Raw genomic sequence first — 27,964 nt, 5'->3', positions numbered from 1 at the left:
TCTCTTTCCACCAGTCAGCGCCGAGGCGCGAGGAGGCTGTCGGGATGGGGGCTGGAGCCAACATGGAGACCTCGGTGGGATAAGGGTGAAACTGTTGTTGCCGGCTGCTCCGGTCTTCCTGCCCCAGCATGTTGGTGCACTTATTTCGGGTCGGGATTCGGGGCGGCCCTGTCCCAGGCAGGTCGCTACCATCCTTTCGATTCCAGACTTTCTCGGCCGTCAGGTAAAAGGGGAGAAAGCTGCTTGGAGCGCGAGCCATTGACAGGCCGGCGGGGCGTGGGGAGCGCCGGGAGATGGAGTCCCCGGGCTCGCGCGGAGCCTGCTGGGAGTTGTAAGCTGTGCGGCCAGAGGCGGAATATCACTCCCCTGGGAGTTGGCCTCAATTATTTATAGCTTCTGTCCCGGTGCCAGCGGGAGGCTCCTCACGCCTGCGTCTGCGCGTCGGCTGAACCTAGCCGACTCCGGGTCAGTGACCACGCCCCTGTCGCACTGCCCACCAGGGGGCGCCACTCCTAGCCCCCGTTCTCCCTTTCCGAATTAATCTGGCAATTTGGACAAAAATAGTTGTTAGAGTCGAGATGTTTCTAAGATTCAGAGTGAGCCGATCGAAAGTGGTTCCTGGAGCTGGAGGCGTTCAGCAGGAATCAGGGGTCTACCTGTAACTCGTTCTTGGTCAAACACTCCATAGGCGTTGGTCCAGAGAGAGGGGTGGGTGGGAAATAAGCAATGATTTGGAAACTACATCTTGCATGTAAATGCTTTGTGAGGAGGCACTGATGCCCTCCATCCTGCAATGAATAACCTGAGGGTGGAACAGCAAAAAGATCGCCAAGGGCTGCCCGTGGAGCTGTGTCATCTGGAAAGTTCATCTGATTGATGCAGAGAGTGCAAGAGCCCCCGCTAGCTAGCGCTAGAAGTACTGGTGCTGGGAAGCAACCCACCGATTCTTGGCAACTGTGGAGCCCTTCTTAGAGTCTGGAGAAGACGAGAGAAGCTGAAAGTAGCCATGATAAATTATTAAACAGTTTGAAAACAGTCTGTGGGAAAGAGTAAGGGTGTTGGTATTATCTAAACCAGAAGGAAACCCAAGGAAAGACATCAAAGAATATCCAAGTATATGTGAGTGCTTTAGTCAGTGATTTTCAATAGATCATGAAATGAATTTAGTAACCAGGACCATTTAAAAATGAATATAATATAACAAAATACACATTTAAAAATAACGGAAAGTATTATTTTGTGAAACCTTCCATTTTTTGTGTGGCAAACATATATATTTACTGTACTGGGTTGTTTTGGGGCATTGTACTGGATTGCAGTGTAAAATGTTGCAGTGGTCAGGCCCGACAGTCCTATATTTCTAATGAGGACATGTGTGCGCACAAAAAACATTTGCTCAACATCTATTATAATTTTTTGGATTTTTGTTTTCCTGTTTCTTCCATCAGCCAATTTGGGAGTGGTGGGAGAGGGGAGCATCTAGCCCTTTCCTTCCATGCATTGTCACACATGGCACTCTAGGCCTAGGAGGGGAGATAGGGTGATGGAGTGCAATAAGCCAGAAGACTTGGGTCCCTTCCTGGTCCTGCTATGCACAGCTTGAGCATGGCACACTTGGCAGAGTAGAATGAGCCTGGATTCTGGAACCAGAACCAGAGTTCCCCTCTTGTCCTAGTGCTGCTGCCTGGGGACATCTCTGCCTCTGCCTTGTGGCGCTGCATTAGACAGACGAGGCCCCTCTTGCCTACTCCATGCCCAGTATTGTGGAGTCCCAATTTTATTTCTCAACTCACATGGATTTTTTTCATCATCAATGAGAATAAGGGCATCTCCCAGGGAGGCAAGAGGCAAAGGCAGTGGACCCTTGTCAGTGCTGCAGGGGTCATATCTGCCATCCCCACTATGAGCAACACAGTGTCCCATGCAGAGCAGGAGCTTACCTTGCTGGTAACCTTACTCATGGAGGATTTCTGGACCTCACCTGCGCCCCCATGTGCTGGTCCTGGGTGCAGCCATCATGGTGAGGCTGTCCCTGCTGTTTCATACTGGGGAGAAAAAGGACCCAGGAAGGGGTTTGCAGAAGCCCTAAGCCAGAAAAGGACTGGAAAAGGAGTGCTGTAAACTAGCTGCCATTATTATGTGCCCTCCAGCCCTGACATACTGTGATTGGGAAAGGACAGTCCTGGAGACCAGCACAGACCTGGGTTGGTGCCCTTGAAGGCTGAAGGGGCCTTACTGAAGGTGTTGCCTGGGAGACCATGCAGGGGAAGAACACTTTTAAGGTCTGACTTATGCTCAGCCATCGCATTCCTTAGCAGTGTCACTGTGTACACTTGTCTCAGGAGCTGAGAACCTAGCATAGTGTTGCAACCTGTGGCTCCTGCTACTTGGGAGCTGAGGCAGGAGGATTGCATGAGCCCTGGAGTTCCTGGCCATTCAGGACAACATTGCGAGACCTTGTCTGAAAAATAAATCTTTAAAAACAGCCCAGAAAAAGGCAGTGTCAGGAGCTAAAAAGAAAAGGAAATTCTGCTTCTAGGAAGCTCAGCCAGAGATCAGGGATTTGTTGGTCAGTTGAAAGATGGATGACTCGGTCCTCAGCCACCAATGACCTTCTGTCCCTGCAGGTCCCCAGATGGCCGCCTTGGTACCTCCCTCCTCAGGGCCGTGTCCCAGCTGCGGTCACAGCTCCGGGCCCACCTCCCTCAAGCCCTACCAACTCTCAGCCGGAGCCCCTCTGCCTGGTGCTGGGGTGGGGGAGCCTTGCTGGGCTCTGCAGTGCTCTACAAGTACCCCCGCCTCTGCCTTGTGGCACTATGTGAGGCAGAAGAGGCCCTGCCCGCCTGCCCCTCACCCCGTGTTGTGGAGTCCCACTTTAACTGGAAGCTCTTCTGGCAGTTTCTGCGCCCCCATGTGCTGGTCCTGGGTGCAGCCATCGTGGTGAGGCTTTCCCTGCTGTTTCATACTGGGGAGAAAAAGGACCCAGGAAGGGATTTGCAGAAGCCCTAAGCCAGAGCAGGGACAGCATTCTTTCATCAGAAGCAGCAAGTGTTGCCTTGGGGCCCCAGGGTCTGAGGACATCCAGAAGACCTTGGTAGCCTGGTTTGTAGGATAGAGGGTTGCAGTGGGGCTGGAAGCCTGGGCTTTAACTCTCAAAGAGGCACTGCTGTGGGAGAGGAAGGGCAGGGTCAGGGCTGGTGAGGGAGAGTGGCCCCTCTCTCTAAGTGTCTGTCTACTCTGCCTTGCCCCCCTATAGCTGGCATTGGGTGCAGCGCTGGTGAATGTGCAGATCCCCCTGCTCCTGGGCCAGCTGGTAGAGATCGTGGCCAAGTACACAAGGGATCATGTGGGGAGCTTCGTGTCTGAGTCCCGGAAGATAAGCACACAGCTGCTTGTCCTCTACGGCATCCAGGTACTGCAGGGGGGAGGACCCAGGGCACAGTGAAGCCTTTCTGGGTCCTCCCTAACTGCACTGGCCTCTCTCACAGGGACTGCTGACCTTCGGGTACCTGGTATTGCTGTCCTATATTGGCGAGCGCATGGCCGTGGACATGCGGAAGGCCCTTTTCAGCTCACTGCTTCGGTACTTTAGACACAGGGTGTGGGCTAGGGTGACTGATAGCCCGGGGAGAATCTGGGGTGAGTCGCATCCTGGACCAACGTCTCCCTCCTTCCCCCCACCTGCTGCCCCTATGTCCCACCACCAGTCAAGACATTGCTTTCTTTGATGCCAAAAAGACTGGGCAGCTGGTGAGCCGACTGACAACTGATGTGCAGGAGTTCAAATCTTCCTTCAAGCTCGTCATCTCCCAGGTCAGTGCTCACCCCATGGGACTCATGAGGCCAGCCCGGTCTGGCCCAGCCCTGACTTCTGACTGGTGTTGGGTCCACAGCCAGTGCTCACTACTGTCCAGGAGGGTGTGGGTGAGAGAACACAGAAGTCTATGGCTGGGAGGTGCCGAGGCAGCGCACAGTCAGCGTAGGCTGAAATCCTCCCGGTGGGTGGGTGGCGCATGCCTATAATCCCAGTGACACTGGAGACCGAGGCAGGAGTTCAAGGCCAGCCTCAACGGTTCAGTGATACCCTAAGCAACTTAGGGATGTGGCTCAGTAGTAAAGCCCCTCTGGGTTCAGTTTCCAATACTAAAAAAAAAAATCCTTCCTCCCGTAGAAAGCCTTCCTGAGGACTTGGACCAGACCCTTTCCCCGTAGGAGCAGACTCACATGGCCTGCCCATCCCCAGGGTGCCAGTCAGTCTCTGGCCAGCATTGAGCTCTTGCAGTTGCTATTTACTACACACTGACATCTTCCCGTTATCCACCCCTCCATCACTCTGGCCTCTGGGTTATGACACTGGCCCATGACTGTCAGGGGGACATATCCCCTTGTGATTCTCGTAGTTTGATTTCTGGAACAGGAAGAGAAGCAAACATCTTTCTGGGGGAAAATGGCATAGTCCATGCCGTTCTGACCCAGCCCTTCCTGCCTGCTGGTTGACCCCAGCTCATCCAGAGGGATTATGTTTGGTGACTGAGGAGTGCCACATGGCCTCTGGTGTCCTGGGCCTGGTGAGTGAGCATGAGTCCCATGTCCTGCTTCTGCTGCTAGATTGTGCCCCCTTCCTTCTCACAGGGGCTGCGCAGCTGCACCCAGGTGGCTGGCTGCCTGGTGTCCCTGTCCATGCTGTCCACACGCCTCACGTTGCTGCTGATGATTGCCACACCTGCCCTGATGGGCGTTGGCACCCTGATGGGCTCAGGTCTCCGCAAATTGTCTCGCCAGTGTCAGGAGCAGGTACTGGAATCCCCTGGGTGTCCCCTTAGCTTCCTCCCATTCTCTGATCTGTTCTGTCACTCCTCCTGTTTCCAACCTGACTTCCTGTGCCCCGGACTCAATGCAGGTTGCCAGAGCAACAGGCGTAGCCGATGAGGCCCTGGGCAACGTGCGGACGGTTCGAGCCTTCGCCATGGAGCCGCGGGAAGAGGAGTGAGTCCTGGAAGGGTGGAGCACAGAACCAGAGCGTCTCCCACGCACACCTACCCCTTCCCACACCCCACCCAGCTGCATCCTCCCATGCACACCTACCCCTTCCACACCCAGCCCAGCTGCGCCCTAAGTGCCTGGCCTGGTCTCTCCCCAGACGCTACAGAGCAGAGCTGGAGAGCTGCCGCTGTAAGGCAGAGGAGCTGGGCACAGGCATTGCTTTGTTCCAAGGGCTTTCCAACATTGCATTCAACTGTGAGTGGGGTCTGCCTGGGGAGGGGACATGGGTTTGTGGCCAGGGGAGGAGCAGAGATAGGTGAGAGCTGCGCTCCCCTGCCATGCTCTTGGGGCATCCATCGAGCGCCTTCGTTTATCAGGTTCTCCAGCTGATGACACTTGTGGGTGACGGGAGGGTGGTGGGTGTGTTATTGCAGGACTGCCCAGAAGGGAGCATGGAGGGGGCGCCTGCCCTGCTTGTTTGCAGAGGAGGAGATCGAGGCTGAGACCACTCTGCCTAGATTCCCCCATCAGCTAGTGACTGAGCAGGGCTAGGAGTCGGGACTAACAGGCCAAATTCATTAGTTGTCACTTGCCACTTTCTTCCTCACTGTTTGTCCCCTTCCCATACAGGCATGGTCCTGGGCACCCTGTTTGTTGGGGGCTCCCTTGTGGCTGGACAGCAGCTGACAGGAGGAGACCTCATGTCCTTCCTGGTGGCCTCCCAAACGGTGCAGAGGTGAGTGAGGGCTGTTCCCATCCCTAAGATGCCCCCTGACCCCTCCAGTGCCCTGTCTGGCAAGACTCGGGGTGCCAGCATGCTCTGGGGGACTGTAGTCCAGCCCCAGGCCTGCCCAGCTCCCCACCCGTGACTTTGGGCTGATGTTGGGCCCACAACCAAGGCTCAGTGACATCTGGGGGTGTGGACGTGGCGAAAGCAAGTTCGTGGAAAGGAGCATAGGCTGGAGGGTCCCAGCCCTCCAGCCGACTCACCGGCTCCATTCTCGAAGGCTGTTGGTATCTTCAGCCTTCCAGGCCACTCACAAGCATCCTTAACAGACTTTTGTGTGTGTGTGTGTGTGTGTGTGTGTGTATTTAGTTGTAGACGGACACGTACCTTTATTTAATTTATTTTTTTTTATGTGTGCTGAGGGTCAAACCCAGGGCCTCACAGGTGCGAGGCGAGTGCTCTGTCGCTAAGCCACAGCCACAGCGCCCCCTTGACAGATTTTTAAAATGGTTCGTGTGGTGGAATCCACATGAGGTAGATGTCCTTGCCCTTGCCCCGTTGAAGTGCAAGCTTGTGCAGCCATCACCAGCACCCATCTCCAGAACTTTGTCATCTCACAAAAGTGAGACTGAACCCGTTGAGCGCCACTCCCCGTCCTCCCTCCCCAGCCTGGCACCCTGCTCTCTGACTCTGGCCACTCTGGGAACCTCACAGAAGTGCAGTCATGCAGCTTCCATCCTTTTGTGACTGGCTGCTTGAGCCTAGAGGGTGCGCAAGTTTCCTCACATTCTGTTTTGAAGCTGATTGGTATTCCCTGGTGGCTAGACCATCCTCCACAAGTTTTTTGGTTATTTTTTTTTCCCTTGGTACTAGGAATTGAATGAACCCAGGACACTCAAGCACTGAGCCACATTCCCAGCCCTGTTTTGTATTTTATTTAGAGACAGGGTCTCGCTAAGTTGCTTAGGGCCTCACTAAGTTGCTGAAACTGGCTTTGAACTTGAGATCCTCCTGCCTCAGCCTCCTGAGCCACTCCACAAGCTTTTTAAGAGCTGCCCCCATTGTAACCATTCCCTGGGATGAGAAGTGGACCCTCTGCCCCTGCAGACCCCAACCTGTGTCTTGTCATTTCTCACTGGTCTAAAACTCCCTGCTCCACTTGACCCCGTCTGCCCTGTGAGGCAGCCTGGAGCCCATCAGCCTCCTCAGCCACCAGACAAACCGCGGTCCTGCCAGGCCCTTCCCTCTCCCGGCTCAACATGAGCAGTTCCTACTGCTGCTTTCTTTGCTTTCTCCCACACATGGCCTGCACATAAATACACGTTGTGATAAATAATTAAAGAGTGAGTATGTCCTAATAAATAATTAAAGAGTGAAGACCTGCGTTATCTGCAACCACATCACCCGAGGTCCCCCGCATTCTCCGGGCATTGGCCCCTGACTCCTTCCAGAGATGGCGCTCCTGATCTGGTGGTGCCCCTCCCTGCCTGGAGTCCTCTTTATCACTGCTCTAGGTCCACAGTTTCCTAGAGAATCCTTCAGCCCTGAGCTGAGTGCCTTGAGGGAAGTGAGGCCAAACCAGAGAAGGGGTAGGGCAGCTCCCATGCTCACCCCGGACAGAACACCCATCTTGGCCCCAGATGTACATCCCACAGCACATTCCATCCTCTCCCGCAGCAGCGGGAACCCTGGCCCTGTTTCTGCTCTGTTCCCTGAGCCAGCCATGTTCAGACCCTCCGGTTCTGGAGAGTCTCATCCCTCCTTCACTGCTCCCTGGTGGCTTCAGGATCCAAAGATGCTCTGATTATGGGAGAGGCGGGGCTTGGGGTGTCTCCTCTGGCTCCCGTGGTTCCCAGGGCTGGCACCCCGTGCTGATTCACCTGGGGACCCATAAGAAACCCACTGGCTCCCTTAAGAAACTCAGCCCTGACCCTGCTCCCAAGACCCCTTCCCCTTCCTAGCCTGAGGAGTCTCCTCATCTCCCCACTGCACTGCCCAGCCAGCCATTCAGCAGGATTGTGTAATAGCCACAGGACTGCCCAGGGAGACAGTCTGTGTTGTCACAAGGGTCCCTGCCTGCCTCTGAAGAATTGGGTCTTCAGGAAGCTGCTGTTTCCTCCCGAGTCCTGTTGGGCCGCCAAGGGCACAGGTGTCAGTGCTGGGTCCAGAGGGAGGGAGGAGCAGAGCAGTGTAGCCCCCACCTTGCACCCCATCTGAAGTGTTCTTTTGGGCAGAGATGGGGTGGCGCCCAGACAGACCACAGTTGGGGCCAGGACCCACCTGGGCAGAGCACGTGGTCTGCATCCTGCGGCATCCCTGGGCGCAAGGTCATTGCACGCCTATGAGTCATGCGCGTCTTGGATTTCAGTTGCGGTGGCCCCTTTGCCAGGCCCTGATGGCTTCCAGATCTCTGTGGAGCCGTTCTTCCACCTCATCAACAAATAGCTCACTGGGTTGGCTCTTCCCTGCCAAGGCCTCCCCACTCCCTTTGGCGAGGGCTGAGCCTGACAGAGCCGTGCTCTGGAGGGCTTTGGGGCTCCTCCCACCCCCACCCCAGCACTGGTTGAAGTGAGTCCTGCAGGCCAAGAGTCCTGGGGAGTCAGTCTTTCCCCTTCTTAGGAAGGACCCTGAGTACTCTGTGGCACACACATCGTCACGGGTCGGCCAGGCCGTTCAGGGACCCGTGACTAAGACTTGACTCATCTTCTCCCAGCTCACAGCAGCCAGCCAGCCCTGTGCCCAGCCCTGACAAGACAAAGGCCACCCACTGTCTAGACAGATAAACACACAGGCCCATCTTCTCCACATACACACCTGCAGTAGAAATTTTGCCCACAGTAAAAATTTTGTCAGGGAACTTTGGGGTCTCCCCCAAGATCCCCCTGTGGCCGGTGTCTTCTGTTTTCTTTCTCTGTGGATTCTGCTTTTTTTCCACATTTTTTTTTAACATAAGTCATTGCCTCCCCGGGAGTCTAATGTTAGATGTGACCTCCCCTTGTGGGCCATACCACCTTGATCTCTGTCAAAGGCATCTATGTCTTCGTGGCCAAGGCCACAAGTCATGGGCTCAGCTGGGGCTTCTTCCTCGTAGACTCATGTCATCCCTCACTTTGAGCTGACTTCACCCCGCAGGCCAGGGCAGCATAGAGACTCCCAACTGAGACTCTGGGTCTTCATTCCATGTTCGTTGTTCCTGGAGCCTCCCTCTGAGGACCTAGGGTAGACTGACAGTTGTCCTCATGCAGCCAAGGAGGGAAGCAAGGCTTGGTGACCTGTGTCACCGGATCCCAGGGTTCTTGCAGTTCCAGATGTCAGGGACCTCGCTGCACTTGACCTCAAGCCTCCTTGTCCTTCACCTCTCACTGGCTCTTGTCGCCACTTCCTCCAACCTCTCTGTCCGCAGGTCCATGGCCAACCTCTCTGTCCTGTTTGGTCAGGTGAGTGGGCGACACTGGGATATGGACTGAGTCCCATTCGTCACCTGTGGACGGGCAACTAGGTCACATCCTGTCTCCATGGCCTGCAGTGGGGGCACCAGAAATGCTGTCCCAGACCCCAGCACCCAGGGGCATCCTTTCCTGGGAGCCCCTACTCCCTCCTTAACACAAACTCTGGATTCCTCCACAGGTAGTGCGGGGGCTCAGTGCAGGTGCCCGTGTCTTTGAATTCATGACCCTGAGCCCCTGTATCCCACTCTCGGGGGGCTGCTGCATCCCCAAGGAGCACCTCCGTGGCTCCATCACGTTCCAGAACGTCAGCTTCAGGTCAGCGGCGGTGAGCAGGCACAGGGACAGGCCTTTCTGGGCTGAAGACTGGAGGGGAGCCGGGTGGGGTGTTTGGCTGAAGGCCCCTGTGAACCAGGTGCCTCAGGAGGGAGCGGGGCCCCAAGGGACTTGGGAGCCTGCTGTGACCAGGGTTCTCTTTGACTCCCCCAGCTACCCCTGCCGCCCCGGCTTTGAGGTACTCAAGGACTTCACCCTGACGCTGCCCCCTGGCAAGATTGTGGCCCTTGTGGGCCAGTCTGGGGGAGGTAAGCAGTGCCCCCCACCCTCTGATTTTCTGTGGCAGCCACTTGGAGCAGGGCTGGGAGCAAAAAAAGCAGTAAGATCCCAGCTCTCTGCCCTGGGCCGGGGGAGCTCCCACTGCCATAAGGGTCCCTCTTTCCTTGGACCTTGGCTTCCTCCCTCTCAACCCCAAACTCTCAGGAAAGACTACGGTGGCATCCCTGCTAGAGCGCTTCTACGACCCCACGGCCGGTGTGGTGATGCTGGATGGACATGACCTGCGCACCCTGGACCCCTCTTGGCTCCGGGGCCAGGTGGTGGGCTTCATCAGCCAGGTATGGGCCAGAGGCTAGTGTGGGCAGCATAGGTGGGCTCCCCTCACCAGTCCCTCCTCCCGGGCCTCCCCTTCTCAGTCCTCAAGGCCTTTCCTTCCCCCACTCTCCCTCTGCTGCCCCTTAGGAGGCCTCGACTTCTTCACCATTCCTAGTTGTCCTCTGGATCCAAGGTGTCCCTGCCCTGGACATCTGCAGCTCTGCACTGGTCTCCCAGGGCAGGGACACTTTGCTTCTGTTGACAGCAGTCTAAGCAGGCGGGCATTTTAGGATCCTGCAGCAGAGGGGCTGGGATTGCTGGGGGCCAGCACCGACCCACTAAGTGCTGGGCACTCTTCCTTTGCAGGCTGGGACAAAAAGCAGGCATCCCATGAGGGCCAGCCCCTCAGGAGAGGGCCAAATGCAATACCCTCCTGCTGCCATCACTGCCAGGCCTGCTGGCCATGCCATCCAGCCCCTTCCCACCTCTGCTTCACAGGGTTCACCCACTTCTACTTCCCCTTAATGGGCCACTGTGTTCTCACTTGATTGACCTCTGACTTTGAACTTCTGGCTCACCCTAAGTTACCCCTAAGGGATCTAGTCAAACAGAGTCTCACTGGGTAGGGTGGCACACTCCAGTGAGGCTGAGGCAGGAGGATCTCAAGTTTGAGGCCAGCTTCAGCAACTTAGTGAGACCTTAAACGATTTATCAAGACCCTGTCTCCAAACAACAAACAAAAAGGGCTGGGGATGTGGCTCAGCAGCATAAAGCACTCCTACTGGGGCAGAGTGGGAGACTTCCTGTAGACACTGTCTCTGTGTCCCCACCCCAGGAGCCAGTCCTGTTTGGAACGACCATCATGGAGAACATCCGCTTTGGAAAACTGGATGCTTCTGACGAGGAGGTATATGCAGCTGCACGGGAAGCCAATGCCCATGAGTTCATCAGCAGCTTCCCCCAGGGCTATGACACCATTGTGGGTGAGTTGGAGGATGCCTGCTGGGGTCTGCAAGGCTCCATGGTGATGAGGCTCTGTGGGGGCCGGGAAGTCTTGACCCATGTGGCTCAGCACAGCAGACCATGTGGGCTGCAGAGACAGGCAGGGCTCCGGAGGGCCAGAGCACCGGACAGGGAGTGACAGACAGGACTCTGGCCATGCAAGTGATTCACAGAGCCTACCACATTCCAAGCCCAGAGGATGGGGGGCTCTTGCCTCATAACTGTTTTCCCCTCCTCTGGCTCCTGTTTCGTTCTTCTTTTCTTACTGTTTAAAAGTGTCTCCTCTGCCAGGTGTAGTAGTACACGCCTGTAATGCCACTAGCTCGGGAGGCAGAGGCAGGATGATTGTGAGTTCAAAGCCAACCTCAGTAAAAGTGAGGTACTAAGCAGCTCAGTGAGACCCTGTCTCTAAATAAAATACAAAATGGGGCTGGGGATGTGGCTCAGTGGACCAGTGCCCCTGAGTTCAATCTCCCATGCCGGGTTTCTGTTCGCAACTAAAAGGCTCAGTGGTCACTCCAGGTAAACTGGGCTAACTGGGCTGCGCAAAATAACCACACGAGAGACACAAATATGGGGCTGGGATTGTGGCTCAGTGATAGAGCGCTCACCTAGTACGGGCGGGACCCGGGTTTGATCCTAAGCACCACATAAAAATAAAGGCATTGTGTTGTGTCCATCTACACCTAAAAAATAAATATTAAAAAAAAAAAAGAGAGAGACACGAATACCTTTTTCTTTGGAGTCACTGTGACAGCTCCTCTAACCTTAAGGGTCTGCAGGAAGAGAGAGAGAGAGAGAGAGAGCACGCGCTGACCCCTTTTATTGCGCTGACTCCTTTTATTGAGAGAAGCTATTCAAATGAGGCAAGGGGTCAGGTTTCAGGGGGCTGAGTATCTTCATGATGTCCACTGTCAGCAGGTTGACTGACGTCTGGGTAGGCCACAGCCAAGGGCACAGTAATGTTGTAGGGACAAACGAGGCAAGGCACCGAAGATAGTAGGAAACAGTTTTATTGGGCTGCAGCCAGGTTCAGAGGGTACAGCCTTTGCTGTAATCAATCAATCCCCTGAACCCCGAGTTCAGGGAGTTTCAGAGTTTATACCCAGCATGTAAGGGGAGGGGCTCAGAAGTTCGCAATCTGCAGAAGTTCACATAAAAGCAGCTTTTTCTCTCACTGTTCTGAACATGTTAACTCTTCAAGGACAGCACCTGAGAAGGGGAGAGCTTCATCTCCCCTTTCTTTCCTCCCCCTGCCAGCTGTTACCATGGGCCCATTTGTAACTTATCTTAAAAATGTAGACATCTCTGTGAAGCCCAGCTCAAGGCCAGAGGCCTTGTTTGCACATTTCTACAAAGTACTATACTGGATACGTTTGTGAAAAACTAGTAAGGGGGTGCCCAGTACCTGGAGTGCTGGTATCTTCTCGGCCAGTGGCCAAGTAAACAGGGCGACATGAAAATAGGAAGTTTATCTACAACGGGCTCTTTTGCTGACAGTCCTAAAATCAGCCATGGTGAAGCAGGCTTTTCTGTGGAGAAAGGGGGTGCCACTTCAGTAAGAGAAGGGAACACACACAAGGCACTTCCAGGGAAGATTCTATCTAAACAGGACAAGAGGTTATATTATAAAGGAACAGGTGAGCGTAGCTCCACCCACGGGGCTGTAGGGAAGACAAGCCCGGGCAAGAAGACAGTCACTCAAACCCTAGAAGAGCAGGGCAGTCTAGCAGCATGGGTGCCTGATGCCACATCGCCCAGCAGGGGAGTTAACTCAAGTTATGTGCGAGGTTGGTCTCCCACACTCCCATACCCTCCCCGCCAAAAAAGAAGCATCTATCAACATAACAGTTGGTGTCCTGTGCAGGTCTTTCTTCTGACTTCCCAGGAGAGGGCTCTGGTGGTTCAGGGGACATGCAGCAGCACAATAGCATGTGCACTGGTGGCTTGCAGCTTTAGGTGCAAGAGGTCTTCTCCTTTCCATCTCTGGGGCTCTGTTTACCGCCCCACATGCTAGATCTGCTGCAGAATGTATCAGCACCTCTCAGAATGGCAAAACTGAACTCTTGGCTCTTTAGTCTGAGCAAGCATCAGCCCCTGGGCTGAGACCTTTCTTTAGCCACCTGTCGAATTCCACCTTGCTAATCTAGCTGTGTCCACATGACTGGGCTCCGCACTGCCCTGAGTGGGGGGCCCCTGGCGTCTCTCCCTGGGTGGTCGCACTACCTTGAGTGGGAGGACCCCTGGCATCTCTCCCTGGGTGGTGCTCTCCTGTGCCTCTGAACCTGGCATGCTCCCTGCTCGTGTGGGCTTCTCAGAGCTGCCCCCTCACTAACTCAAGACCCTGCCATCACCTCACAGTTCCTTTTGGCTCACCAGCTGCCACTTCTGCTCTCTTCTGTGGCCTTCAAATGCCGCCATGCCTGGAGTCTCCTTGGATCCTAGCAGGTCCCCACAGCAGTGGAGTCCCTGAGGCCAGGATGACAGCTCGAGCTATAGCATCAGGGCAGGGCCACCTGCCTGGCCCAGAGGCCTTGCATGCTAGGAGGCTCCTGTGCTGACCACTCATGTTGGTGTGCACATGTGTACACTGCTTTCTTTGCACAGGGATGTGGGACCAGGGAGCTGACAGATGACACCCCACCCTTGGAGAGGCAGGACGAGCATTGACGTGTCAGGGACACTCTGGGGAGGGACCAGAGGGACTAGGGGGAAGTTTAGGAAGGACCCAGTGCCTCTCTGCCTGACACTCCCAAGTGTGGAGCCGAGGATCTCTTCAGGCCTTCACCTTATCCTTTTCCTATGCAGGCGAGCGGGGCACAACCCTGTCTGGTGGCCAGAAGCAGCGTGTGGCCATTGCCCGTGCCCTCATCAAGCAGCCCACAGTGCTGATCCTGGATGAGGCCACCAGTGCGCTGGATGCTGAATCTGAACGGGTGGTGCAGGAGGCCCTGGACCGAGCCAGCACTGGCCGCACTGTGCTGGTCATTGCCCACCGGCTCAGCACTGTCCGTGCAGCCCACTGCATCATTGTCATGGCCAATGGACAGGTCTGGGAGGTCAGTGTGGGCCTGGGGAGTCGGGCAGTGGGTTAGGGTGGCTCTAGCCATGATGGTGGAAAAGGCAGCATAGAGAAGCAACTCCTCTGGCCCAGCCCCATGTCCTAGAAGCAGAATCCCTACCCTTGCACAAGCCCTGGCCTCTTGAGGCATTGGTTTCTTTCTCTGTCCCCTGGCATAGAGGCTCATTAGAGGCTCCCAGGATTGAAGGGAAAAGTAGATCTGTTGGAGGTAGGCATGGGGCCCAGGGCAGGGCTGGCCACCCAAGGACTGAGGGCAGAGGCTACACCAGGGACTCTGATGGGACCATTAGGAGCAGATCCTCAGAGAGCTTGTGGGCTTGGCTCATAGACTCAGTGCAGGGGAGGGGGCTAACAGGAAGAGTCAATGTACTTCCTCCGTAGTCCTGTGGAGGAGGGATGGGCACTAACAGCTGTGTCCTCAGCAATGGCAGTTCATTTCAGGTTGGACTGTGTTTTCCATGTGTCCCCAGAAGATCACTGGCTTAAGTGACCAGGAGCCCAATGACTGATAAAGGCCAGCCCTCCCAGGACTCTGAATGTGATGCTGTTGAGTGACCCTCAGGCCCTTCTTCCCCCCTTCCAGGCTGGGACCCACGAAGAGCTCCTGAAGAAAGGTGGCCTCTATGCAGAGCTCATCCGGAGGCAGGCCCTGGACACCCCACCAACATCAGGCTCACCTCGGGAGAAGCCCAGAGGCCCTAGGAACCACTAGCACAAGTCCTGAGAATGGCCCTCTGAGGTCTGGTTGCTGCCCAGCATCAGGGACAGCTCAGCTGGGGGAGCTGTCCAGGGACTGGGCCCCTGGAGGGCCAGCATGCTAGGTGTGGCTGTGACTGCTGCCTCTCCACTCACAATAAAGCCAGGCCCACCAGCTGGGCTGGGGGTGGTATCTCTCCCACTCACTCTTACCCCTGCTGCCTGCCACTGCCTTCCTGCCAGAGCACAGAATCTTTGGGCTGCACATGGTAAGGCAGAATCCCCAAGGCCTTTCTGCTCTGTCCTCTCTCTGCCCCAGCTCTACCCAACAGCCTGAAGTTGTCTGGACCCTCAGCTCCAGGAAATTTTGAAAATTCAGAGTCCAAGAGTAGGCCTGGGAATCCAGACCTGAGCTCTTCCCCATTCCTGCTAGGATCTCACTTCTTCGTAAACTGGGGACTGACTCTCCCACTGGAAAGTCCCTGCTGCCTCTCTGACCCTGAGAGGAGGAGCCTCCCCTTGGTCCATCCTCCACACATCCTCCCTTCCAACCCTCTCCTCCGTTACCACAGTCTTAATATCTGGATTTTACCCACCATCTCCAAGGGGACAGATGCTTAACAGGACCCACATGGGTTGGGGTAAGAGGGGTGGGACACTATTACTGTCCCTGCCCTGTGTGACTTGAGTCTTTGACCTGGTGAGACTGTGAGCCAGCCTCCTGCTTGAAGGAGACAGGGGCCTGCAGCACACCCAGCATACTCAGTGGGCCCGTGGTGTCCACGGGAAGCAGTTGGTGCAAAGCCATGGGGAGGCTCATGGAGCATGTGGCTTGGGGCCTCACCTTGGAAGGGGATGGACAGGCCGACAGCCCTAGTGACGTGCTTATGGCCCCAAAGCTGTGAATGAGACAGTTCTGGGTCCAAGAAAGGCACTGTGAAAGGCTCTTGGACTGCAGTGGTGCCCAGAACCAAAAGCAGTCAGGACCTTATGTCCTTCTGATGCTGCAGATGCACCAGTCCTCCTCATCTACTCCCAGGGCTGGTGGCCTCCTGCCTTGATGCTGCCCTTGTCTCTTCCCACTAAGGGTCTTCCCTTGTCTAGCCATATCCAGACTGGGACTCCACAGAGTCCCACTCTCTGAGGCATGGGGAGAGTGGGTGCCTGTGCCACCCTTCAGAACCAGCCAAGCATTTTGCATTTTTCCTGCAGCAAAGAAGTATTTCCATTTTTCAGGGGGCAGGAGCAGTGGTGTACAAATGAGGTAAAAGAGGCAGCAGTGGCTTAGGTGTGAGTGCAGGAGCCAGGTTGGGACTTGAAGCTTCTGTGGGCATGGTTTAGGACCAGATACCACTATGGGGCAAGCCATCCAAAAGCCCCAGGGCCCCAACATCCTTGTTTGGTATCCTGCTTCCTGACTGATCAGAGGTTGCAGTCCAGGGAGCAAGAGTTTAGGGCTGGCTCCGGGTTGCTTGGCCACTAAACTAGAGCCTGGGCAGGGACTCAGCGTCCTAGCTGGTCCCTTCTGCTCTGCCCAACCCTAGGCCTGGTTGTTGCCTGATGCCTTCCTCACAGGGCAGGAAGCTAGGCAGCTCCTGTTTCCCATCCCACCTCCAGGCCCAGGCCACCCAGCTTCAAGATGGCTCTTCCGGAATTGCCCTCCTCCCACCACCTGGAGAAGTTAGAGAAACCCCACGGCCAGGCAGATGAGCTGTGCATCTGCACTCACTGGCCTGTAAGCTCACCTTGACCTTGCTGTGCCAGCTACTCTGCAGAGATACAGTCTGGCTATGCTTGGTCTTGAAAAGTCTTTTCCAAGGGATAAATAAGATGAACTACAGTGAAGTACTTAAAAACACGGTGCAATAGCCTGGGAAAGTGGTCACATCTGTGCTACAAGCCATCATATCCACTTATCCCTTCCAAAGTATTATACTTTTCTCACGTGCCACTCAGTCCGAGATGGCCCCTGCCCCCTGAAGCCTGTGAGCCATTGCAGCATGGTGTAGCCATATTTGGCTGGTGGAAATATGTGCTTCCTACTCAGCTGGAAGTCTGAATAAATAAATCTGGTGGCCTACAATGCTTTTTGGACAAAGATGGAATTTATTAGAAATAAATTGCAGGGGCTGGGGATTGTGGCTCAAGCGGTAGCGCGCTCGCCTGTCATGCGTGCGGCCCGGGTTCGATCCTCAGCACCACGGACAAACAAAGATGTTTTGTCCGCCGAGAACTAAAGAAAATAAATAAATATTAAAAAAAAAAAAAAAGTTGCAGTAAATTAATGGAGATAAGCCTCTGTTCTCAGATCCACAGGGAAGTGTTGAGCAGTTTCCCAATCAAGGGTAGATGAGCATTTCACTAGCACAGAGCTTGACACTGATGAGGACCCCTGTGTGGATGCTCCCAGACCCACCCCTGCAGCTCCGAGCTGGGCCACAACGTTTCTGCTTGACCTGACCCCTTGCCTGCTGCAGGCCAGCTAGCACAGTCCTTGTGGACATCAGCTCTGAGTGTCTCTGCCCCAACTGCTGGGAGGCCCCCTGCCCGCCTCTTCTACTCTTCTTTCTAGATAGTGAGAAGAACCATTTCTGGTCAGATCGGGTACTAGCTCTGCCCTCTCAAGGGCACACACAGCTGGTTCATGGGCATAGATTCCTTTTCTTTGGAAGAGTCCCATGCTGAACAGCCACATGCGCTCCCTCCTCTGATACTGGTGGGACTGCAAAATGGCATAATTGCCATGGGGGAATTTGGTGACATCCACCAAGTTACTAACACAGTGGCCTTTTGACCCAGTGTTTCTATTTCCAGGAGTTTACATCTGTGCAATGGCATGGCCAGCAACACTGATGGGAAGACTGGAAACCCCCTATGGGCATCAGTAGGGGAGTGGTTAAATAAACAACACGATTCAATCAATGGGATTACTGGCATGTGGCCACTTCTAAAGATGGGGTTTTCCAGGTGCTAGGTATCACATGGTCTCTAGGACAGGGTCAGTGAAAAGAGACATGAAGTAATAGGGTAGCAGGTAAGCCCACAATCACTGGTAGAAGCCAGCCTCTCCAACAGGAGGGCCTGAGTATAGGGAGGTAGGATCTGATATACAGGAAAAAAGAATCCCTGAATGTGGCCCTAAAGAGCACCCTGACCATCCAGTGTAGGCTGGGATGCTGACAGCAAGGGAAGAGATCTGCCAATGTCAAACTTCCCACTACTCTCTAGTTTGGACAACAGCCAAGTCCACTCTGAAGGAACAAATGATCCCAGGTGGGATAGTAGGAAGGCAGGAGAGGCAAAATGAGGGAGGGGCTGGACTAAGGGTCAGCGACAAACCCTCAGATCTGATGTGCAGAGGCCGCATCTGGAGGGTCCTACTGGCACTTCCAGTTCCAACTTATCTCTGGGCTCCCTTCAAGCCCTACCCAAGGCTGCTGCGGTTTCCTCCTGGCGCCTCTGGTCTCTGACAGCAACGGCACCCCCCCAGTGCTGCGCTAATGGCTCAGCCTGGGGCCCCAGGGACCTTCCCCGCCCCCCAGACTGCTCTGCTGGCCCCCTTGCCCCCCTCACTGTTGAAACCCAATCCTCTGCAGCAGTGCCAGCTCAGCACCATCTCAACTCTGCTCTGCAGCCCCTGCCTGCCTCTGTTGCCTGCGCCCTACCTGGACTTTGCTGCAGAGCCCCCAGTCCAGCGCTGAGCCCAGGGGAGCCGCCACCTGTTTCTGGGGAAGGTTTCTGGACCAGCAGGTCACCTCACCCATCCCAGCAGGCCAGTGCCTTCCTGCCTTTGGTTTTGTTGCTCTCCCTCCTCTCCTTGCCACCTTCTCCTACCCTCTCCTCACCTGAATTCCTGGCTCCCTGAATCCTATCTCCATCCCTGCCAGTCCTCCAACCCACCCTCTCTCACTTGTTCTAAGCCCCTGGGTCACCAGCCCCAGGGACCTCTCCACGCGCCTCCTGGGTTCCAGCCATGAAGCCCCCCTCAGGGTTACAAGAGGCCTGCCGGCCAGCCTCAGACATCCGTGTGTTCGCCAGCAGCTGCACGCTGCATGGACTTGGCCATGTCTTTGGCCCTGGTGGCCTGACCCTGCGCCGCGGGCTGTGGGCCACAGCCGTGCTCCTGTCGCTGGCAGCCTTCCTCTACCAGGTAGCTGAACGGGTGCGCTACTATGGGGAGTTCCACCATGAGACGACCCTGGATGAGTGTGAAAGCCACCGGCTCACCTTCCCAGCTGTCACTCTGTGCAACATCAACCCACTGCGCCGCTCACGCCTTACACCCAACGACCTGCACTGGGCTGGGCCCTCACTGCTGGGTCTGGACCCTGCTGAGCACACCGCCTTCCTGCGCTCCCTGGGCCGGCCCCCTGCACCACCGGGCTTCATGCCCAGTCCCACCTTTGACATGGAGCAGCTCTACGCCAGAGCTGGCCACTCCATTGAGGACATGCTGCTGGACTGCCGCTACCGAGGCCAGCCATGTGGGCCGGAGAATTTCACTGTGGTGAGTTACCCACTCTATCCAGAGACCCACATTCCCCAGCATTGCCAGCCAGGCTCTCCTGAAGTCAGAGAACTTTAGCAAGCATCCTGGCATCCCTTCCTTCTTGGGAGCCATGTCATTCTGTTCAGCCCGGGAAGGGGCCCTCCTTGAGGTCCCCTCCTCATCTCCCAATCGTCATGCACACCTAAGGGCTGACCTATAGAGACCCTACTATTGGAGAAGGAACTCTCCAGTGGACAATTCTATTCTAGGCAGAAAAGCCCTCTCTGCTAGGAGAAGGGGACTTGGACTTGCTTTCCTCTGTCTCTTCAAAGTTTTGCCAGGATGGCAACTGGTCCACTTCTTTTTCCCTGTAGGCTGTGCCCTGGGCCTTGGTGGGAGTTGGAGGCTGGAGGAGTTGCAGTGATAGATGGGTGTCTGAGAGGGCTCACCCATATGTATCTGCATTGGGGGGTCAGGGGCATCAAGAGGTGGGCTTCAGGGTTCAAGAGAGAGACGCAGAGTATGAGGAGGGGAGAGTCCCTAGGCCCATGTGCTTGTCTGGGGGGAGGGCTGCCACCCTGTCTGCACCCCCAGATCTTCACCCGGATGGGGCAGTGCTACACATTCAACTCGGGTGCCAATGGGGCAGAGCTGCTCACCACCCCCAAGGGTGGTGCTGGCAATGGGCTGGAGATCATGCTGGATGTGCAACAAGAGGAGTATCTGCCAGTGTGGAAAGACATGGGTAAGGGTCACACACACACACACAGTGGGGTCTGCCAATCACATGGGTATGGAGCACATGCATTAGGACAGGTAACTGAAATGGGGTGCAAAAGCCTAGGGGATCTTGGTGTGGTGGCACACACCTGTAATTCCAGGTACTCAGGAGCTTGAGGCAGGAGGATGGCAAGTTTTGAGGCCAGCCCACACAACTTAGCAAGGCTCAAAAACAAAAGCAATAAAAAGAGGTGGGGTGGATCTTAGTGGTACAGTTCTTACCTGGATCCCCAGTACTGGAACAAAGGGAAAAAGGCCAGGGAAAGGAGAGGAGGGTGGAGGTGTCAAGACGTGATTGCTGAGGCACTTCCATCCCTTATGCAAAGAGGGGCAGAACAGTTCTTCCCAGAACTGGGGAGAATGGGCTGCAGTCTCTGTCCTCAAAGACCCCTCCCTGTAGAGGAGACCCCGTTTGAGGCAGGGATCAGAGTGCAGATCCACAGCCAGGAGGAACCCCCCATCATCGACCAGCTGGGCTTCGGGGCTGCCCCCGGATATCAGACTTTTGTGTCCTGCCAAAAGCAGCAAGTATCCTCACCTGTGCCTCCCTCAAGGCTGCCAGCCCCTCCTTCGTCCTGCACCACCTCAACCCTTACAGGCAGTTCCTCAGCTTGTCCCAGGGGCTGAGCTCCAGTGACTTCTTGCATTCTCCCATAAGTCTCCTTAACCCCATCCCCTCACAGCTGAGCTTCCTGCCACCGCCTTGGGGCGACTGTAGTTCCGTATCTCTGGACCCTGACTTTGAGCCGGAGCTCTCGGATCCCCTGTCCCCCAGTCCCAGCCCCAGCCCCAACCCTCCCTACAGCTTAATGGGGTGTCGCCTGGTCTGCGAGACCCGCTACGTGGCTCGAAAGTGCGGCTGTCGAATGATGCATATGCCTGGTAAGGAGTAGGGTCCGTGTCCTGGGGTGGGTGGAGGCTAGGGGACACTTGGGCTCCTGAAGCTGCTTCCTTCCCCTCCCCAGGCGGCGCGCCGGTGTGCAGCCCCCAGCAGTACAAGGACTGCGCCAACCCGGCCCTGAGTAAGAGACAAGCCTCCCTCGGCCTCCAGGTCCCCGCCCCGCCCCGTCCTTGACCCCCACCCCTCTGGCCGCGGGACCCTGACTCCAGGCTCGGTGGCCCGCAGACGCCATGCTGCGGAAGGACGCGTGCGCCTGCCCCAGCCCTTGCGCCAGCACGCGCTACGCCAAGGAGCTCTCCATGGTGCGGATCCCCAGCCGCGCTGCCGCCCGCTACCTGGCTCGGAAATACAACCGCAGCGAGGCCTACATCGCGTGAGCCCCTCCAGCGAGCCAGGGCCCCGGCGGGGAGGGCGCGCGGCCCGGCCAGGCAGTCCACATCATCACGAGCTCTGTCTCGGGCTCTGGACAAACTGCCCAAGCGCTCTGACCCAGGGGCGACGGGGTGACGTCCCTCCCAGGGTTCTTGAAAGGAGCCAGAAGCCCCACATCATTTTGCTGCCAGCGGCCGCCACCAAGGATTAGCCAGCGAACATTCAGGCCTTTCTTCCCCTCCAGGGAGAACGTGCTCATTCTGGACATCTTCTTTGAGGCCCTTAACTTTGAAACAGTGGAGCAGAAGAAAGCCTATGAAGTGTCAGAGCTGCTCGGTGTGTGCTGAATGCCCAGGGTCTGTGGAGGCGTGGGTGGGGCAAGTGGCCGTAAGTTGACAGGCGCCCTGCTTCCACAGGTGACATTGGGGGTCAGATGGGGCTCTTCATCGGGGCCAGCCTGCTCACCATCCTTGAGATCCTAGACTACCTCTGTGAGGTGGGCCTGGGCCCCAGCTGGGGAAGGTGGGGAGAGGAATCTGGCCACTCGGGTCCAGGGGGAAGGTTTACCTGGCCACCTCCCCCTGCTGCTTGCCCTCAGGTGTTCCGAGACAGGGTCCTGGGGTATTTCTGGAACAGAAGACGCTCCCAGAAGCACTCCAGCACCACTCTGGTAACAGCCCCTCTTCCTTCCCTGCCACCTCCAGAAGCCTCCTCAGGCAGCCTAGGACGCTTCCCTGGTGGGAAGTGGGGGAGATATGTGCAGTGACCTTGGCTGGGCCCTACCTCTGACTCTCTTCCTCTTCCCACAGCTTCAGGAAGGGCTGGGCAGCCATGGAGCCCAAGTTCCCCACTTCAATCTGGGCCCCAGGTAACACAAAATGGCCAAGTTCAAGGGAGGAGGGGCAGGACAGGTCCAGAGGGTACAGTCCAGGTCCTGAAGGGCAGGAACAAGGCATCAAGTGAAGGTCCCCTGCCCCAGTACTGTGGCCTGTCTCCCCAGGCCCCCCACCCCGCCCTGTGCTGTCACCAAGACTCTGTCTGCCTCCCACCGCTCCTGCTACCTCGTCACCCGGCTCTAGACATGCTCTGTATGACCTCGGGGCCACACTTTGACATCCTGAATGCCCTGCCTGCACATCTTTGCTATCTTCATCCCAAATAAAGCTTTAATGTTTCTGCCTCAGGTGTTCCTCTTATAGGGCAGAGGCTAGCAGGGCCAAGGTCAGCTCTTCTCAGCCCAGTAAGTCCACTGCAGTCAGCTTCAGCTAGGTATCACTTCTGTGAGGCCTGCAGAGCTGGGCCCCAATTAGCCCTCACAAACCTCTGGGAGAGGATGGTAGTAATAGGATACCAGTCATTTGCACCTCAGTGTGAATGAGTTTATCAGAAGACATCAGAGGACAGGTCTCTCCCAACCCCAGGGCTCAGGTGTGATGGCCTAGAGGAGGCTCGGTCAGTAGGTACTGGCTGGGTACAGCTGCAAGAAGACTCTGACCCAGAGCCCAGGGAGAAGTGGTGAGGAGGAATGGGGATGAGAGAAGGGCTCTTCCACTTCTAAGAACACAAGCTGGTGTCCTGCCTTTGAAGGCCATGGTTCTTCTCACATTTGGGACCAAGCGTGGCACACAGCCTGTCTCCATGGGAGCAGTTCTTGCTTCCTCAACTCCCCACAGGAGAAGGCGGCCCTAGCTGGAAATGATGGAGCTGAGAGCAGCCTCCCTTCCTCCTCCTGCCAGGAAGGACACACCAGGCCGGCCTCAGGCCCATTTCCTGCTTCTGCCGCACCCCCAACCACTGGAAAACTGGCAGAGAAGGAAGTGGGAGAGGGAGTGTTCCTCATAGAACCATACCTTTGGGTCTCTCCCCGCCAGCCTGCAGGCTTGGATATGGGGTGTTGAAGAGGGAAAGGTCCATGTGGGACGTGGAGGGCCACAAGGAGAGACCCATGCCTTTTCTCCTCATTCTGGTGGAAGCCATCTTTGATCTCAGATGCTAGCTGCTTAACCCCTGGGGACTATGTCTGGCCTTCCTGGACAGAGGGAGGATGGGGTGTACAGAAGTGCAAGGCCAACACCGCCTTGACCCCAGCAGGGAGGAGTGGGGTCAAGGGTCAAGGCCTCATGATCCTGTAGTCTCAAAGCCACTTAGAGTAGCAGAGAGTAGGGCATGCCTGAGCTGGATGAGGGGCTGCAGAGGGTGGTAAAAGTGGAGCAGGGATCCCCCAGAACCCGCTTCAGAGCCACCCCACCACTACATCAGCAGACTGTGGGAAAGGAGCCAATTTATGAAATTAAATAAAGTCCATGGGGGAAGTGAAGATTGCAGGCCAGGGTACCTTGACCCTGGCCAGGCCCAGCACAGCTGGAGCTCAGCACCCCCCTTCCCACCCCTCCCACGAGGGGGCTTAAATAGGCCAGGCCCTGGCCTGGCATCCAGGGGTCCCAGAGCCTAGGGGGGACAGAAGTCAGAGAAGTAGGGGTGCTGCAGGGCCTCCTCCGCTGAGACACGCTGGACAGGGTTACACTTCAGGAGGTTCTGGAGACAGGAGGGAGCAAAGATGGTGGCAGATTCAGGCCAGGTCAACTGCCAGAGCTCCACCCTCCCCTAGTCCCCCTGGAGGAGAGTTTCAACCCCATCCTCTACCCTGGTTACCTACCTGCAACAGGTCCCTCCCTGTGGCATTGAGCTTGGGCACGACATTCACCAGGGATGTTGTGGCCGGGTACATTGGGTAGGGCTGTGGAGGGGAGAGAGTCAGACCAGAGAGTGGGGTGTGGAGGCTACTGGGGCTGTGAAGAAACTGATCTCTGACCAACCACGACTTTCCCCACTCCCCATCACACCTTGTAGTCTGGCAGCTTAGTCATGGCGGGCCACTGCTCCTCAGTTGGTGTCCCCAGCAGCGTGTCCATGGGGTCAAGGATCACTCATGGAAAGGGCTGCATTTGCACTTTTGGAGGTAGGGTGAGGGGCTTTGCCCTCCCAGGGATAGGATTCTGCATTCCCACCTGCCCCCACTCTACCTGCTACCTCAAGATAAGCCTGTGACATATATTCCTATAGCATGGTGTTTACAGGGAACCAGGTGTGTCTCAAATGCTCATTTAACTCAAACCCTGATGTCTGTGCTCCGAATAAACCAGTTGTCCTTCCCCTTCTCCCACAAAAAGTTCTCTGCTCCTTCTGGCTCCTTCATCCTGAGGATTCCCGTCGTCCCCCCACCTCAGAAGTAGGAGTGGCTACTTCCTCACCACGCTCCCCTTGCCTACAAGCTGCACCTGCACAGGGACTGTCAGCTCTTCCACCCTCACCCTCAGAAGCAGCCCCGGGCCCCCTCATCCTTGCCCAGGCCATCACCACCCTCACCCCTGCTCTAAGTTCCCTGCTCACTCCCCTTCCAGAGTGAAGATATGGATGGTGAGCAAGAGATAGATGGGGCAGGGGAAGTGAAGGATATCGGAAGATCCTCTTCAGCTGGTCATCCACATCGTTACCAGGGAAAAGAGGTCGCCCAGCATTGGCCAGCTCTGGGAGGAAGAGAGAGGGATGAGCCCTGATTTGTGAGGCCCCCTCACACTGGAGCAGGCCCTGTGCCTTCCATCCCCATCCTTAAGAATCCCACTCCCTTCCCCCAGAGGAAACCCTCCAGGCCCTACTTATCAACTCAAATGGGAGAGAAAGTACCCCTGCAGAGCCCCAGCATGTCACCTGCAAAAATGCAGCCAGCTGACCACATGTCGATGGACGTGGAGTACAGTTTAGCCCCAAAGAGGACATCCGGTGGACGGTACCACAGTGTCACCACCTGAAGAAGACCCCATCCACAGGGACCCCCCCACTTAGAGGGCTGGGAAACAGGTTTGAGGAAACTCAGAGACAAGAGGGTCTTGGTCCCCACCCGATGTCCCATTTCCCAGGCTCACTTCAGCAGAGTAACAGCGGACTGGGATCCCAAAGGCTCGAGCCAAACCAAAATCAGCCAACTTCAGCTCCCCATTCTAAGGAAAGATGAAGAGTAACATTGATAAGAGCTTTCAAACAGCATTGGGGTAGGCTCCAGCTCTCCCAGTCCTGCCCCCTCAGTATGCCCAATCCCTGGCTGCAGTCTCCCCATCCTCCCTCCTCCCCCAGAAAGCAATACCCTGTTTATGAGGAGGTTCTGGGGCTTCAGGTCCCTGTGCAACACGTTGCGGCTATGACAGAATCCCAGGCCTTTCAGCAGCTGGAAAAGGAATGACTAGGGAGAAGGAGGGAGAAGGGAGTCAGACACCTGAATGTGTGGATCTTGCTGCCTGCCTCACCTTTTGTCATGCTCTATAGCCCACCCATTTGTAGCAGCAAGCTCAGGAAGACATCATCATTCATTATTGAGGACCCACTTTGCATGGTGCTAGGCATCAGAGAGAAAATAGTGAACAAGTTAACCCTGATCCCCACTTTTTTGGACCTTAGAGCCTGGTGGGCCTGTCTTCTCAGTCCATGCTTATCGCCCTACCTAGCCACACATAAGTGCACATACACCATAACCATTAGTGCAAGTACAGTGCTATAACATTATTCAGGAACTGCTTCCCCTGGAACCTGGGACAAGGCCCTTGGTCTTCATCCCAGCACAGTGCCTGGTGCAAAGCATCCAGTACTTGTTGAATGAATGAAATGTATCTCTATGAGCCTCATTTTCTCATCTCTCCCATGCAAATAACGTCACTGTTACCATGCAGGTCAAAGCAGACTTTGCTCCCTAAGACCAGAGGCTTGTGGAGGGCAGAAATGGGGTTTGTTCATTCTCTGACACTCCAGGGCCCAAACATGCAGTGAAGGAATACTTACACTAAATATAGACCCCACCCAGATTCAATGAGTCCTCAGAACAACCCTCCCCTAACCTTCACAATCTCAGGATCGAGGTCACCATTGCAGCTGTCAAAATACTTCTTCAGGTCCTAAAAACAGATAAGGGTAGAAGAAGAGGTCAGAATTTAAGCTCAGTCTTGGCCCCTGTGTCCTACCAAAATCACTGCTCCCCAAGCCCCCTTTTCACCTGATCACAGAACTCAAAAACCAAAGTCAGCTTCTTGTCACTATGCAGAACATCATGAAGCCTAGGGAGAAGGAAGGGCTCAGTCAGGTCCAAAAGTTGACCCCTAACATCCCAATACCAGCCCAGCCCAACGCTGAAGCCCCCACCTCTTCCTGCAACCACAGGCAAGAAAGGCCTGTGGGGCACACACCTGACGATGTTCTTGTGCTTCAGCTCCTTGAGTAGGCAGATCTCCCGAAGGGCAGAACTCGGCACACCCTACACATGAGGGACCCAGGGGCAGCAGTCAGAGACCACCCATACCAGGCCTCAAACACTACCTCCCCGCTGCCCTGTGCCCCAATCCTACCTCATCATCATCATCCAGCCTCACCCTTTTCAGAGCCACAATCTCATGGGTCTCCCGGTTTTTGGCCTTGAATACAGTTCCATAGGTGCCTAGGGAAAAGAAGCCAAGGGTGACGGAAAGCAGGAGTATCCTTTACCATCTTAGTAAATCCCTCCCGAGAGCAGTTAGCCTCCTAGGGTGCTAGAGAAGGGTTTCAGGGTGAAGGCAAGGCACTGACTAGCTCTGTAAGTGAGGATGCGGCAGGTGAGGAGGGGCAAGAAGGTCCCTGCAAAGGTTCCAGGATACCTGCAGGAGGGAGAGTCTGCAGCGGCTAGGATAAGGAGGTTTATAACAGAGGCGGTGCTCCAGTAAGTCTGGAAACAGGAGGGATGTGGGCGAGAAAAGAGGGCCTGCAGAAATGTTGAGGTTGGAGGTCTGCAGAAAACTGAGGTTGGTGGGGGGTCGAGGTGAGGTTTGCAAGTGGTGCTGAGGCTAGAGATGGGATATGCAGGAAGTGCCGCGGTAGGGAGGTCGAGTCTACAGGGAGTGCTAAGGTTATAAGTGGGAGTCTGCGGGAAATGCTAACTTGGGGAGGGATGGTTGCACATAGTGTTGTGCTCAGTGGCCAGGGCTTCTGCCGGGGTTGAGATCCGAGCTGTAGATATTGCTGACGGTAAGGGGAGTCGGGGCTGCAAGGAATGCTGAAGGGTTTGCAGAAGAAGACCTTGCAGGAACATCTCGTGGTTCTGTTACCTTCCCCAATCTTCTCCAGTTTCTCGTATTTCTGCATTGCGGCGGCCGCGGGGACCCCTGCGGGCCCTGGGTTCTAAGACTCCGGCCCCGGCGTTGCAGGGGAGGCGGTACCCAAGTCTCCGGCCCCGACCCGCCCCTCTGCCCGCGCACGGGCTTCTGGGACTTGTAGTCTTGGCACGGCCAGGTTTCCCAGTAAGGCCCGGGGCGACGGGCTCAAGGACTACAAGCCCCAGCAGGCTGCGTTCCGGCTTTCTGCCGCACTCTACTCCCGAGACTCAGGTTCTACCACGGAGGCAAACGCTGGACTTCAAGTCCCAGGAAGCATCGCGTGTTCGCTTTCCGGGCGTCCCCGCCGTGCCTCCGAGGTTCCCAGTGTGCCCCGCTCTTGTTATTCCTTTTCTGTGCTCATAGCTCTCTTGGAAAGGGCCGCTGGGGGACTACACGTTCCAGAATGCAGCGGGGATGGGGGTGGGGGGTGGGGCGGGGCACTCTTC

The 27,964-nt window shown here is 55.9% G+C and overlaps 3 protein-coding genes across 4 annotated transcripts; 2 read left to right on the top strand and 1 right to left on the bottom strand.

Annotated features, from left to right (window-relative positions):
* Positions 1–20: 20 nt before the first annotated feature.
* On the top strand, positions 21–16,889 carry Abcb8 (ATP binding cassette subfamily B member 8). Its single transcript, XM_027943395.2, has 16 exons — positions 21–223; positions 2,628–2,940; positions 3,257–3,412; positions 3,489–3,583; positions 3,708–3,813; positions 4,633–4,794; positions 4,901–4,986; positions 5,141–5,238; positions 5,614–5,719; positions 9,114–9,147; positions 9,338–9,474; positions 9,646–9,740; positions 9,916–10,049; positions 10,862–11,009; positions 13,837–14,087; positions 14,694–16,889. Exons 1-16 carry the CDS (start codon positions 129–131, stop codon positions 14,820–14,822), a joined length of 2,145 nt encoding a protein of 714 aa, XP_027799196.1. The 5' UTR covers positions 21–128; the 3' UTR covers positions 14,823–16,889.
* A 1,568-nt stretch (positions 16,890–18,457) lies between these two features.
* Positions 18,458–22,454, top strand: Asic3 (acid sensing ion channel subunit 3). The gene is made up of 11 exons (XM_027943458.2): positions 18,458–19,313; positions 19,890–20,040; positions 20,476–20,603; positions 20,759–20,957; positions 21,041–21,097; positions 21,202–21,349; positions 21,593–21,684; positions 21,765–21,844; positions 21,947–22,018; positions 22,158–22,216; positions 22,349–22,454. Exons 1-11 carry the CDS (start codon positions 18,780–18,782, stop codon positions 22,425–22,427), a joined length of 1,599 nt encoding a protein of 532 aa, XP_027799259.2. The 5' UTR covers positions 18,458–18,779; the 3' UTR covers positions 22,428–22,454.
* A 251-nt stretch (positions 22,455–22,705) lies between these two features.
* On the bottom strand, positions 22,706–27,607 carry Cdk5 (cyclin dependent kinase 5). 2 transcript variants are annotated; one of them, XR_003583854.3, is made up of 13 exons: positions 27,471–27,607; positions 26,739–26,827; positions 26,580–26,647; positions 26,390–26,450; positions 26,235–26,291; positions 25,490–25,585; positions 25,272–25,346; positions 25,057–25,153; positions 24,806–24,875; positions 24,192–24,252; positions 24,005–24,085; positions 23,199–23,883; positions 22,706–23,077 (listed from the first exon to the last, which is right to left on the bottom strand). XR_003583854.3 is itself a non-coding variant. In XM_027943459.3 (12 exons), exons 1-12 carry the CDS (start codon positions 27,505–27,507, stop codon positions 23,797–23,799), a joined length of 879 nt encoding a protein of 292 aa, XP_027799260.1. In that variant the 5' UTR covers positions 27,508–27,607; the 3' UTR covers positions 22,706–23,796. The 2 variants fall into 2 exon arrangements, 1 of the variants encoding a protein (XP_027799260.1); XM_027943459.3 differs by having other exon boundaries at positions 22,706–23,883.
* Positions 27,608–27,964: the final 357 nt, after the last annotated feature.

Source organism: Marmota flaviventris, chromosome 1 (genome assembly GCF_047511675.1).
Source record: "Marmota flaviventris isolate mMarFla1 chromosome 1, mMarFla1.hap1, whole genome shotgun sequence".
In the NCBI taxonomy this organism is placed as follows: Eukaryota; Metazoa; Chordata; class Mammalia; order Rodentia; family Sciuridae; genus Marmota; species Marmota flaviventris.
The sequence above is the reverse complement of the archived record's forward strand: the minus strand, read 5'-3'. Positions and strand labels throughout refer to the sequence as shown.

Excerpts from the sequence above, each read along its gene's own strand:
- Abcb8 (XM_027943395.2), top strand. The coding sequence starts at position 129 with ATGTTGGTGCACTTATTTCGGGTCGGGATTCGGGGCGGCCCTGTCCCA. Across the intron at positions 4,795-4,900 it reads CTCGCCAGTGTCAGGAGCAG|GTTGCCAGAGCAACAGGCGT; the intron begins GTACTGGAATCC and ends GACTCAATGCAG. Across the intron at positions 5,239-5,613 it reads TTCCAACATTGCATTCAACT|GCATGGTCCTGGGCACCCTG; the intron begins GTGAGTGGGGTC and ends CTTCCCATACAG.
- Asic3 (XM_027943458.2), top strand. The coding sequence starts at position 18,780 with ATGAAGCCCCCCTCAGGGTTACAAGAGGCCTGCCGGCCAGCCTCAGAC. Across the intron at positions 21,098-21,201 it reads CTGCGCCAACCCGGCCCTGA|ACGCCATGCTGCGGAAGGAC; the intron begins GTAAGAGACAAG and ends GGTGGCCCGCAG. Across the intron at positions 22,019-22,157 it reads AGCACTCCAGCACCACTCTG|CTTCAGGAAGGGCTGGGCAG; the intron begins GTAACAGCCCCT and ends CTCTTCCCACAG.
- Cdk5 (XM_027943459.3), bottom strand. The coding sequence starts at position 27,507 with ATGCAGAAATACGAGAAACTGGAGAAGATTGGGGAAG. Across the intron at positions 26,828-27,470 it reads ACTGGAGAAGATTGGGGAAG|GCACCTATGGAACTGTATTC; the intron begins GTAACAGAACCA and ends TCTTTTCCCTAG. Across the intron at positions 26,648-26,738 it reads GGCTGGATGATGATGATGAG|GGTGTGCCGAGTTCTGCCCT; the intron begins GTAGGATTGGGG and ends CCTCATGTGTAG.